Consider the following 13,950-nt stretch of genomic DNA (forward strand, 5'->3'; position numbering starts at 1 on the left):
AAAAAAAATATTCTTGTTTTGAAGATGTTTTTAACACAATACATAATTTTAAAAATTGCATAAGAACTTCTGCTGTCGGAGCCTACATTGCGGAAGGTTTCTACAATCATTCATATTAACAAACCCCATCACACTGCATTCCAAAATTTAGGTCAGCTTGTGACCTATCTCTATGTCAAGTGCCCATGAATATAACAAAACAGTAAGGGACGCTAGGTTTTGTGCATTCGTACTCGATTCTATTTCATGAACAAAGCAAAGCCACAATGACAATGACAATCTTTATTCATCTCACAGGGAGAAATTTGTCTTGGTCATTTGCAATGGCAGTAGTAGATGTCACAAAGGTTAAGTGCACTCACGCATATGCACAACAAAACAGTTCATTAGTAAATACATGTTTTACACACTGAAACAATCTCTCTCTCTCTCTCTCTCTCTCTCCCTCTCTCCCTCCCTCCCTCCCCCCCTCGACAACAATTCCTACACTTGATTACTAAAAAATCACCTCCCTTCATGTCCCGTTTAAGAAATTAGATCAGTTTGTGTCTTCTCTCAAGGCGTATAGGGCGCATGAATACATTGACACAGTAACAGAAGGACAGGTCCACACTTACATGTATGTACCCTCCTACACTTGGTGAGCAAAGTAAAGTCTTTTTGGCAAATTTCTGGTTTATTTGATTGTGAATTTGATTTTAAAACATTTTAATGACACTTTAAAACTGTTTAATTATCTCAAGCTACTTTGGTTTAGTTTAATAAGAGAATTACGGCGCTTGCACCTGCGCTACTTTCTTAACTCTTTAAACCCCATCGGATGCTGGGAGCGTCCAGAGGTAATAACCCTGTTCCCCAACAGATGCTGGGAGCATCTGATACAAGTGACAACTGTTTTGCTTTATTTAAAGCTAGTTTTTTTTCCTGTTTTGCGGAACTATTCCCAATCCAAGTTTTTCTTAGTAATGACTAATCCTTTGTTTCTGCCATTTAAAAGTTGGAGACAAGCTTTTGGGGTTATAATGAGAAATAGTGCACCAGGTTTAGGTGACTGAAGAGAAAACTCTGGAAACGGTTGAAAGAAATCAGGGTTTAAAAAGTTAAGTAACTGTGTCGTCAAGGGTTTTGGAGACAAACAATATGCTTGGCCAATTGATCGATATTCACTTCACCTTGATCCACACCCCATCCAACAACATTATCCACATCCTAGAAAGAAAGAATTGGGAGCGTCAAGGGCCATAGAAAGAACAACTTCCAGCATGAAAATTGAGATTGAGATCGTAACAAGAGCACTTGGCTGGCTTCAAAATACAAGACCAAGGACTACCCATCTCATAATTGTCACGAACTCCAAGAGCATCCTGCGAAGGGTTGAGAAAGGGCTGCTTCGGAGTGAAAGGATGAACCCACTACAACACTCGTCACTTAGAGCCATCACGTGGATATTCCGTCCAGGGCACTCAGGAGTGAAGGGCAATGAGGAGGCTGATAGGCTGGAAGGCAGTGCAGTGGTTGATGGTGGGGTGAAATTTGACAAAGGAGAAGTGTTGAAGACCCTGGAGGAAAAGTAGCGGGATGAGGAAGACGGGGAGACAGCAGAACACCACGCAATCATCAGGATGCGGGAAATGAGGATAGAGAGGGGAGAAAGAAGAAAGGAACGGTTACCTGGAAAGGAAAGACGTCGCCATAATCAGACAGCCACTGGAACAATCAGTATGGATACCTTGCGGGCTTTGGTGCCGGGAGGAACTGAGTACTTATGGACCTGTCCAGTGAGCAATGACGTTGTCGCCCAGGACAGGTAATACAGGTAGAAAGAACTGAAGTTATCTTTAAAAGTTTTTAAATATTTGGCTCAAAAATGGTGTACCAGAAAAAGAAAGAAAACACAATTTCTCAAAATAAGTAATATAATACCTTTCACCAGGCACACGAACATAGTTATGTTCAGAAACAAATTTTAAAACCTTTGTCTTTCTTTCAAAATTTGCAATGAATTAAAGACACATTCAAAGTGAGATAGTTCGCAAAGTACTAAGCAAAATACAATAAACTTAATGCAGAAAAAAGACTAGACTTCTGGCCAGGTGCTATTATATTACTACCTGAACTTATCACGTCTTACTCAAAGGCATCTCAGCAATATGGAAGCAACGCCATCAACATTGCTACACATACTATGTGTACCATTATATATTAACCTCTCAACCCTTGGGTTAACCAATTTTAGTTATACAAGAAGTAGGGGGGAGGGGGGCTCTCGTGGCCTAGAGGTTAAGGTGTTCGCCTCTCATTCAAAGGTCCTGGGTTCGAATCCGGGTAGCGACCCGAACATTTTCTTCTCTGAAATTGTCTGCTTTCACCTTCTTTCCTGCTCTCTAGCAATGTTCAGTCGTCTGCTTTCATCTCCACTTTCTGCTGCCACCCCCTCACCTCCTTTGCCCCCTCCTCTGGGCGCCTGACTCTTTCTGCAACCTTTCTACTGCTACTCCTTGACTCCTTCTTACTGCTATCTTTCAGCCACACCCCTGATCTTCTGGTAGGAAAGATCTACACCTAGGCTTCTCGAACAAGGGCGAAAAAACGTTGAGGTCCCGTGTGCAAGTTGCGCACTTTTCCCTTGATGGTCTAAAATCAATAAGAGAAAGCTTCGGCTGCCACCCTAGCAAAATTCAAAATTAGCTACCAACTGAAAATGTTAAAAGTGTCCCACGCACTTATATGACCTAATGAAGTATCGAGCACCATAAAACACTTACCAAAAAAAATAATAAAATACAAGAAATATCAGGCCAACAGTTTGATGAATCTAAAAAAATTAATTAAGAAATTTGTCACAGCGCAGTTAGAATCAAGTGCTAGTCAATTTTCGGGCAAATTGAGTTATTGGTATTCCCTTAAATTAAAGCTTATTTTTTGTTGCTTTCGATGAAAAATTCACCAACTTATCTTGAATAAGAGTCGAGATATTTATGATTGAAGGAGTTGGGGCTCGCCTGGTTTTAGAGGTAAAATTAGCGAGAAAATGGCTTCCAAAGTTTGGTGATTTCCATAGCTTGAGAGTCTTTGAAAATTGAAATGATTTTCAGTAATATCCACACGGACAATTTGTTCTCAAATGGACATAAAAGAAGTTGGGACAAAAAACAAAAAATTGACAAAAATTGCTTAAGTGGCGGAAAAACTTTAATTTCTTCAATTTCATTATTCTGACAACACCTGATTTCACCACAATGCCTCACAAATTGTTTTACAAAGGACTCTTATGAAAAAAAAAGAGACTTGAGTTTATGCTGTAATCAGTGTGACAAGAAAGACTTACTTTGTCTACAAGGGTAACAATATCTGTTCTCCTGGCCAGTCTTGCCACATCTCTAAGAGTAACTCCAGTCTGTACAGAATATCAAACAAGGTCAGAAACAAGTATTCAATGGTATCGTATATTATGTCACTTATTTAGAGAACATGAAAAAGAAAACAATCCCTCTCTAATGCAGTGGAATCTCAGCAATAGAGAGAAACTTAAGTGTCATCAACAGCCTTGTACTGGTACTTTACATGATTAATCTATATCTCTTCTCTTATCAAACTGACACATCACACATTGCCAGTATAGAGCAAACTGAAACAGTTGAAAAAGTCATGTTAAATTATAGGAAAAAGAAAAGTTTACGCAGAAAAAATTATACGGTTCATATTATTCTCAATTTCTCATCAACTTACTGAGTAACACTCATAAATTGTATGACACAGTAGTACTCTTTCACACAAAAAGTAATAAGAGTGCATTTAACGTTAACATCATTATTTATCTTAGACAATGACAGATGTACATATTTTTCTAATTGACATAAATATACATTTCGTCGGTGCTCTGTTGGAACTTTGTGACTCTTTTTTTTAAACAGCCTATCGTTTTTAATGATAACACTGAAACGATCATATTTTGTCAATATACCCTGATGGGCCTTAGACAAATTCATGCAATGAAGTTTGTGTTCTACCTGGCATTAACAGTGTAGATGGTAAAGAGGAGTTCTAAAACTGACCAACTTTTCTGTGAGTCTTTTTTTGTAGGATTATCTTCTCAGGTAAAAGATTATCTTCAAAAACCCACCATCAAAGTAGATTGCATGAAAGTCAGAAAGAATAAAATCAGCAGTTTGAAATTTAGATTGTTGCAACATGAAGAAGCAGCCGTTTTGAGAATAATATGAACCGTATAATTTTTTCTGCGTAAACTTTTCTTTTTCCTATAATTTAACATGACTTTTTTTCACACTACCCTTAAATCCCCACTCAAATGATTACTCTTTTACAAACAATACACTACTATATCTTCAGTCAAAGCTCACCATGTCCCTTTGAGAAACATCTAGATCATTTTTCATCATGTACTCTATGACCTCAGCCGAGACCTTCCTGTGAGTCTTATCCAGTGCATACACTGCAGCATTTCTTCCCCTCTGGTAAGTCATGAAAGAGAGAGAAGAAATTATTAGTAGGTGCTTGAAGCAGCTTGTAAAACTTTCCATACAGCAACACAATTTTTCTAATCATTTCAATTTTTTGACAAAGCAAAGTAAACATGTTTATCTTATCCTTACGGAGAAATTTGGGTTACAAAGGGAAGTACAATGTATGCAGAAAATAATAGACAAATTTCATCAACCTGACATGACAATGAACAATGTAGCAGCGATAAACAATATTATACAAACATGCCACAGCTTGATGTCTCAGTACAGAAGGAAAGTAAGAATATTCTGCAGTGGTAGCCAATATCTCCCCCAGTAATGACTTGACAAACAAAACTTGCATAACATTTTGTCATGTTGATAACTCTGTAAGTGACAATGGACCTAAAATTGTACCCATAAAACATAATAGGAGAAAATGTTTTTCTGCCTCTTGTAGAGTCACGTTATTACAACACACTACACTGTGGAAGTAAAATGAACAAATAACAATAAGAGCATGTTTATAATGTTTGACCTGCCCGCAAGGCTTCCTCAGTCCCAGGCCATCTAGCCCGCACGTCTGGCCTCGACATTGGAGGCCTACCACGTTCCCGGAGGGTCAATGCGAAAAGCGGCGATAGACCAGTGCGTTGGTGCGGGTGATGGAGCATTATCGCACTGTACTCACTAGACTGGCCTACAACGAACCTTACTTAAATGCTATGCATTTTTGTTGTTGCAGCTTTATTGTGAGAGTTTATCGGCTCTTATAACAAAAGAAGATCTCTCCAGTGACAGAGTATCAATTCGTAAACATGAAAATGAATTACGTTTACATTTTACCACCCAAAAAAAGACCGTGGCACACTAGTAGGATAACTTTTGTTCTTCACTTGCAACATCGTTCTCATTCTACATGTTTCAACAAATATGAAAGAAAATTAATTTATATATATATATATATATATATATATATATATATATATATATATATATATATATATATATATATATATCATCCCTGTAAGTTTCTAAACGCGTAAGTCCGTTGAGGCAAATTTTACAGGAGAGACAAAAGACGTAATAAATAGTAAAAACAGAATGCAAATGTACTGCTCTTTCTACATCTCGTAAAGAATACTTCTATGTATACAACTGTCAATGTGAAAATTCTTTTGTTTTTGAAAATTAATCATAAAACAGACTTACGTGTTTAGAGACTCTAAATTTGAAACATTTAAAAGCGTAAATCAAACCCGCGGACTTGCGTAATAAATTGGAGCAGAAAGTTTGTAAGCTCTACTCGCGTAAGTTTGCGGCAGGTGGCCGTGGTTAGCCACATGCGTTTAGAGCTTTCATAATTTTAACATGTGGCTTGTGAATCATTGACTTACTTGTTTACAGCACGAATCTTTCAGTTTATTTATTAGAAAAACTATGCAAAGGACTTTGAAGAAATAAGGCAGATTGGTTTGATAGATTTTAGGTGCATTTAACTTTGCAAGTAATATTGATTGATCGAATTAATTGGTTTATTAACTATACTTCTGGTTGATATTATTCTTATTTCCCAGTCCTTTCACACTTTCAACACCAATCGACCGTAGGTCTATTATAAGTAAGAGGATTATGACGAAAGACAACAGAAGAAAACCCTTAGAATGACAAAGTGTAGCTTGTGTGAGAAGTAGCAAAGGAGCAGCCTTCCAATCACCCAACAAATTACGAAAAGGAGCCAGTTCATTCTTTCAAGAACATTTTCAACTGTATTAAAGTAATGCTGTAACTGTAACACATTATATAATATAACAGAACATTTTACATAATCAAAAAGACATCAATTCAATATCACCAAGTAGAAATTTAAAATGATTCCATATTGTATCATTCAACCTCCCCCGAAAGAAAAAATCCCTAAGAAGACTTATTCAAGTTAATGATCCAGAACTATATAAAATAAAGAACTGCCTGAAAAAACAATTATCTAACCAGTATTCGTAGCAGTGAGAAGGAAAAGGTGGTGCTGGATTGGACATGTCCTTAGAATGGACCCAAATGTCACTCCCAGGATAGCCAGAGGAACAAAAAAAAAGGGGGGGGGGGCGCCCGCCGGAGGCCCGGCGAAGGAGCATTGAACAGGAGATAAAGTCCAAGGGATGGTCATGGGGACAGATCAAGAGATTGGCCTTAGACAGGGAGAGATAGCGTCCCGCCGTATCAGCCTTATGGGCTGCGCAAGCACCCTCCAGATAACAAGAAGAAAATGTATATAATAATTGTAGACAAAATTGATTGCTTTGATAAAGTGTATTGTTGAGGACATTCCCGATTCAGTCTTGTTTCAACTTGTCATAAAATGCCCAACACTCCGATGATATTACTGATTTTAGTGCTTGCAAATGTTTGAATTTGACATTTGAGATGCTCCTGCTGGCATAAAACAGCTTCTTGGGAGTGGCAATCAGTGCTGTAGACTGATTTCTTCTTTCCCTTCTTCCGAGGGATACACTTATCTATTTACAATCATTGACCGCAGCACACGCTGGCCAGAAGTGATACCCCTACAAAACACATCTACTGTCACTTGTGCACATGCGCTCATCAGTGTATGGATAGCCCGTTTTGGCATCCCAACAGACATTACTTCCGACAGGGGTTCTCAATTCACGTCTGCCCTCTGGACGGAAATTATGGAAAGACTCGGGACTAAGATCCATCGAACGACTTCCTATCATCCACAGTCGAACGGAATCGTCGAGAGATTCCATAGGACTCTTAAATCCTCACTCATGGCTCGACTGCATAGTCCCAACTGGATGGAACAACTACCATGGGTCATGCTGGGCCTAAGAACTGTTCCTAAGGAGGACATCGGAACTTCAGTGGCTGAGTTAGTGTACGGAGAACCTCTCACAATTCCAGGAGAACTGATTGCTGCCACCGCCACCCCTTTCTGTGTCACTGAACAGCTGAATGATTTTCGCGGCCAGGCCCAATCATTCCTACCCACTCCAACTTCACGACACTGCCAGCCTCCAAACAAGGAGCCAAGCACTTTGACAACAGCAAAGTATGACTTTGTCAGATGCGACGCCTCTCAACATCCCTTACAACATCCATACACTGGACCATACTTCGTAACCGCTCGGAACAGCAAGACTTTCCACATACTCATGGGAAATAGGACAGAAACGATTTCGATTGATCGCCTGAAACCGGCCCACGTAGAAACGTCGCAACCAGTCCTTATCGCTCACCCACCGAAACGTGGACGGCCCAGAACTATCACAACAAACAATCCTGCTCCTCCACCTCCACCTTCTTCATCTCAGCAGCCTCATCTTACGGCTTCCAAGAGCTCCAGGTCCGGACGTCAACTTCGTCCACCTAGGAGGTTTATATGAGGACAATACTGGTGGGGGGTTGTGTGGGGTTATGCGAAACACTACGAGTACGATCGCATTGACCTCACAAGGACAAGGACACAGTGAGTAAAAATCAAGACCGAGAGGCGAGCAGTTCAACTCACGACAACTCAAGAGGTAGGTCTTAGCTTTATTTAAGCGCTACTCCTACAACATAATACTTGACACAAAAGTGGGACACAGGAAAAAGTAGTCATCATAGAAGTAAAGATCTCATGAGAAGGCCTAGTCAGCTACTGGTTCTTCAACCTGCAGTGCTACTGATTTTTACATAGGTGACCAATTTTCCTACTTAGTAGGGTTAATGTTTAAATACAGGCAGCCACATTCTAATTTCAAAGGTACTCTACATGTTTTTATATTGACTAAAGTATTTTCCAGTATCAGTTTTAGTAGCAATTATGAATTTTGCCTGGGTGAGGGCTGAAACCTACTATTATCGACTTTAGGACCACATAGGGATCTTTAACATGCAGTAACTAAGTGATCTCGAGTGAAACAGCAGTACAGTACAACGTTTGCCCCAGACAGGATCCCACCATGGTGTGAACTCGTTGAGGTGTTCGTTTTCCCAAAACATTACACTCACAACATCTGAGCTCTCCACCTGAACCTAAAACACAAGCATGGTAGATAAAGCCTATACATCCACATCAGACAGGATCTCATCAAACTGAGAGCTCTTCTGTGCTTTTGTTTCCCTGACCATTGCAGAAGTTATCTCTACATGCAAATTTTCTGGACAAACTGAATTTTAATGGCTATGGTCACAAAAAACATTGGTGCGTTACCACAGAAGTGGGGAAACTTGGTCAGATTTGGAAAGCTATAAATTTTGGACAAGTAAAGAGATGAAACAATAGGATCAGCGAGGATCTTGAGACTCACGACAGGATCAGTGAAAATGGCATGCCTCATGCCATTGTGACAGGTCATCAAGGTTGACCACTCTTTGCTCATCATAAGTCATAAACCCACCAAGGGGTCACGTCAAGTACACTTCAGAGTAAAGGGAGACCGGGAGACATTCCACCAATTGTAGGCCTGAACATAAGTCACTGTGGATTAGTGCATCAGCTAAGATCCTGCATTTTCCTTGCTCCCAAGTACATTATCTCAGGCGGAGACAATAAAACATACCTCGTCTTTTAAAGTAAAGTTGGCACCAGCCTTGAGAACTGTCCACATGATGTCATCCGAGACATTGGGATCAAGCACAGCAAAATACAGAGGAGCCTGAATGTAAAGGAAAAAATATTAGTCTTATGATAACAATGCTGATTCTTATTTTTCTCATTTATGGTACACACAAATAAAAGTAGCTACAGCTAAAAATTATGCACATGATGGGAAGATCAGTAAAATGGACAACAGTTACTTATCGTTCCAAAATAGGTAGCTCAGACCTAACCCCTGTCCTGCACATGACACATCCATGAGCTGGCCAATGGATACATAAAGCCCTTTTGCATTATACACACTTCCTGCCCATGCATGAAGCAACACTCCAGTACTTTTAACAACCTGTTGAATGCAGCAAACTGAATACAAGTGACAACAAAAAAGTAGCCACTTGCAGCATATTCTATAAGATGAAACAGGACATACACAAAGCTCAAGAGATGCTTTAAACAGTATGTATACATTTCATCAACATATTATATCTGTTCAGTGTTGTTTAGTTCTAGTTTTAGTAGAGTTTTTACGGCGCACACAACTGCATACGGTCATAAGAGCAATAGTTTCAACAGTACGAAGTCTTCTTCGACTATCAAGGCACCCTGGAAACAGAAGGTCACAAGAGGGTGAAAAACATACAAAAGAAATAGAGGAAAAATGATGATAGTAAAGATTAGGAAAGAAAAAGCAGCAGTTCCCTTGAAAAATGATGATAGTAAAGATTAGGAAAGAAAAAGCAGCAGTTCCCTATTGCAGTTCAGGCACAGTTATGAGCATGACATTGATGAATCAGCCCATTTACAATTCTACTTTGCATGAGAACAGGTTAATGTCCCCCCTATGGGAATGGCCTAAGGACACTTCAGTCAGTAGCACCGGCCCCGGGGGATGGTTCAGTGTTGATAATTTCGAACATTGTGAGAAAATCTCAGAAAACGCAAAGGAAAAAAATGCAATGTACCTTGATATAGTTCTGTAAGGTTACCCGTAAGTTGACATTGACCTTTGACTTGCAAATCATCCGAACCAAACGAACATCTTTCAGTTTGATGGCATACTGCAGAATGTGGCATGAATCAGCACCCTGTACAATAAACCGAGTGATGCACATGAATAAAAAAGAGATTTTGTTAACATTGTAAATATCTCATCAATAAACATACACCTTACATTCTCAAAACCTCCATACTTTCTCCTTCAAACATTGCATGTTTTCCTTTCCAAACAGACAATGAGTCAAATTGCTACTCATGACTTTGCACAAGTAGTATGAAACCTCACATGAGGTTTGAGAGCAAGCAGAGTGACCAGCGGCTTTTTCATCTTCAGTCTGCTGGAACGCAGTAAATAATTTCCAAATTTTTCTATGGCTTGTAAAGAAAAATTGGCCACTAACATTTAGGAAATTTTTCCTGTCAAATATGGTGCTCAAACACATCTATATCTTCTGAATATTTGTAAGTTTTAAACAATCTGGAATGTTTGAAAACATGCAAATGGCTCTCAGGCACTTTTTCCACTTACAAGAGAACCAAGAAAACAAAATACTTACGTAATTGACATAGTTTACATCACATTTCGCATGCGTCAAAAATGTCCATGCTTTTTCAGCATCTCGCTCCAGCACAGCATAGATAGCCCCCTAAAAATTTTTTATGATATGAAAAAGAAAAAAACTTTTAATAAAGGAGGCTGCAGATCTTTCAAATACACAAAGAATATGTTGAGAAAAGTATGCATTCTTTTGTTTTAATATTGTGCAACAAGTTTACAAAACACATCAGTAATAATGTTAGCTCGGTTCAACTCACACTGTAAACTTCCAATTCTTTCATTACAGTGTAAAACAACAATCTGAGCTTCCTATGTAAATTCTAAACTTTAAAAATTTGGACACTTCTTAACAAAGAAACACTATATATTGCAAATTTTATACACATAAACAAAGTACTAGTTCATTCAAGTTTGAAAACCTTGAGACAAAGTCCCCTTTTTACATTGTTGAAATCCATTTATATATATATAATAATGAAGTATTAATGACCATAACATTTTTACACTTTGACAGGCTGCCAAGACAAATAGATCTTTAAAATAATATTCTCTAATCAGCACCACTGTTTCTCTATTTCCATTTGTATTCAGAAGTCTGACTTGAAACACCAGTTTAAAAAGATGGACTTTTACCCAGTTACGACCTTACACTGAACTGAGATGGAAGTACACCTAGATGGATGACAGGATTCTGGAAGATGGTAAATAACACACAAAAAATTCAAGTGAGTCCACTAATATGAAGCAGACAGCAATGAGTCTTCAGAATTCATTATTATACTTACGAGAGTGTGTCTGTGAAAATCCACATGAAACACGATGTCATGAAACTTGCGACAGGCCGCAAACTGTCGAAGAGTTTTCCCATCCTGTTCCCAAAATTAAAGAAACCAATGGTCACTTGATTTTATCAATCATAACAGCCACGACAGTATACAAAACTTTTTTAAAAGAGCAAAATATTTTACGAGTCGGCAATTCCTACTCCAGACCTAAGATAATGTTTTAAGAAACGACAGTAGTTTACTCTCCTATTTACCATTTGTGTCACAACGGGGTGGAATAAGGCGCTCATCCATTTTTTGTGCATGTGGAGTTATTGGCATTGCCTTAAAGCTTGTTCATTTACCTTGCTTCCGATGAAAGAGTTACCTGTTTATCTTGAGTACATTTCGAGATATTTACAATTGAATGAGATGGGGTTCGCCTGGTTTCAGATGTAAAATTAGTGAGAAATGGCCCCCAAAGTTTGCTCATTTACAAAGCCTTAGAGTCTGCGGAGAGTGACAATTTACATTTTTTGTGCCTTTAATCAACGTTTTTCAAAATAGTTCACACTGAAAGGGCTTCTAAAATAGACACCAAAAAAAAATTTCAATAAAAATTGCCAAATCAGCGAAAAAGTGCCAGTTTCTTTACTTTCAATATTTTGACGAGAGCCTGATTTCAACACGCTGCCTCACATTTTTATTTTACATGATAAAGTTGAGAAACCCATTTTTATCTCTCTCTTGTTCTCTGTTATTCTCATTCCTTCTCTTTTCTCTATATATGTCATGAAAACTGACTCTGTGATAAAACCTTTGTAAATCAATCACAAATTTAAACATATGTGTCTTGACATGATAGAATCAGGCGCTCATCAATATTTATGCATATAGAACAAACAGTTTCATCTTAATGTATTCGTTTGTCTTGCTATTAGTGAAAAAAATACCCATCTATCTTGAATAAAAGTCGAGATATTTGCCATTGAAGGTGGTGGTAGTCGCCTGATGTAAGAGAAAAAATAAGCGAGAGAGTGGCCACCAAAGTAAGGTGAATTCCAAAATGTACCAGTCTTAGGAAACTGCAAATTAAAATTGTGTGCCTTTGATCAAACCTTTTCAGTAAAATCCACATGTGAAAGTTGTTTTTAAAAGGACATAAAAGGTGATGAGCCAAAAAAAAGACAATTTGAAAACAATTGCTCAACGGCCAGAAAAATGCAGAGTTTTTTTTCAGATTCACTATTTTGACAAGTAGGCCTATATATTAACTCATTCGCTACACCGAGCCGTGGGGGGCGGCGCGGTTATAGCCCGGACACCAGTCTTAGTAATTTAAACAAAATCTATCATTATTTTGCCCACTAAAGAAATGTAGGACTCTTTTTTATAATATTGATACGACTGGACTCATATTGCCAATGCACTAGCCGTTATTGAGAAATCAATATTTTTGAGTGCTAGATCTAGGTCTAGATCTAAATTGTCAAAATATTTTTTCTCCCCAAAATCACTACTTTTTTATGAAATTACACAAAAAGTGCCACTCAAGACATGTATAGGTTTATTCCAAATGCAATTCTGAATAATTCCATATAAGATACGAGTAAGTTTTTTTCTGTTTGTGATCATTTTTCAAGATTATAAATAACATTTTTTTTTTTTTTCAATATCGGATGTTATGATCCAAATGTACAAATATTATGGAATGTATGTAAATAACTGCAAACTTTTCAATATTTTCCAGTTCTATATTCATTTATGGTTATTTTGATGTATCATTTGACTAGGTGCAAACGTATTTTTTGAGTTTCACCAAAGATTATTAATTTTTTATTTTCAAATTTTATCCGCATCCAATCAAAATTGTGTTGCATAATCGCCTCTTACAGGAACCAAAGTTGAAAAATACATAAATAAACATTACAGATGTATTCTACAAACCATACTGAAAATATTGGTATATAATACATTGATATTTATTTGAATTTGTGGCCCCAAAGACCTTTTAACTGCCCACTAGTCATCACCTCATTTGCCCTCCGGAAAAAATCCATCCACAAGCCGAAAATAATACGTAGCGAATGAGTTGGAATAAAGTAAATTTTAAGAACAAAATATAAAGACCAATCCTCGAAATTCAACTTTTAGTTCATGTTCCTTTCAAAAGCACTAGGAAAAGTCTGAGAATCATCCATAGAAATCAGCACTAGAATTTACACATGCGTTTTACAAACAAATTTCTTTTGGAAAAGTAAATCACAGGATTTCTTTTATCAAGAGTGGTATCGATTGCACAAATCTCACCCTTAAAGTGTCCACCCGTGTCCAGCAATGCAACAGGTTAAGAACTTTGTCAACATCATGGGCAGCTATAGCCTCAAATATTCCTGGCTGCAAAGCAAAATTCACAAAACAAGAACAGGCTTACATGAGACACAATTTTATTATATACAGGGTGATAAAAAAAAAACTACAACTTTTTTTTCAAAATATCTGGCAAAATTTTTTTACTAGAATGTTGTAATTAGGAATAGATATAATTCGTTCAAAAGGAAT

At 37.8% G+C, this 13,950-nt stretch overlaps 1 protein-coding gene across 2 annotated transcripts in view; it reads right to left on the reverse strand.

The window, feature by feature from the left end:
* The window catches only part of LOC101860591, a 63,799-nt gene that overhangs the window by 32,021 nt on the left and 17,828 nt on the right, over positions 1–13,950 (reverse strand). For both annotated transcript variants that reach the window (XM_005103903.3, XM_013085667.2), the window contains 7 exons: positions 13,699–13,785; positions 11,410–11,493; positions 10,623–10,712; positions 10,032–10,154; positions 9,032–9,127; positions 4,362–4,472; positions 3,329–3,397 (listed from right to left, as the gene is read on the reverse strand). In XM_005103903.3, the coding sequence (XP_005103960.1) occupies positions 3,329–3,397; positions 4,362–4,472; positions 9,032–9,127; positions 10,032–10,154; positions 10,623–10,712; positions 11,410–11,493; positions 13,699–13,785 (660 nt within the window). The remainder of the gene's footprint in view (positions 1–3,328; positions 3,398–4,361; positions 4,473–9,031; positions 9,128–10,031; positions 10,155–10,622; positions 10,713–11,409; positions 11,494–13,698; positions 13,786–13,950) is intronic.

This window comes from Aplysia californica, unplaced genomic scaffold (assembly GCF_000002075.1).
Source record: "Aplysia californica isolate F4 #8 unplaced genomic scaffold, AplCal3.0 scaffold00395, whole genome shotgun sequence".
Taxonomy (NCBI): Eukaryota; Metazoa; Mollusca; class Gastropoda; order Aplysiida; family Aplysiidae; genus Aplysia; species Aplysia californica.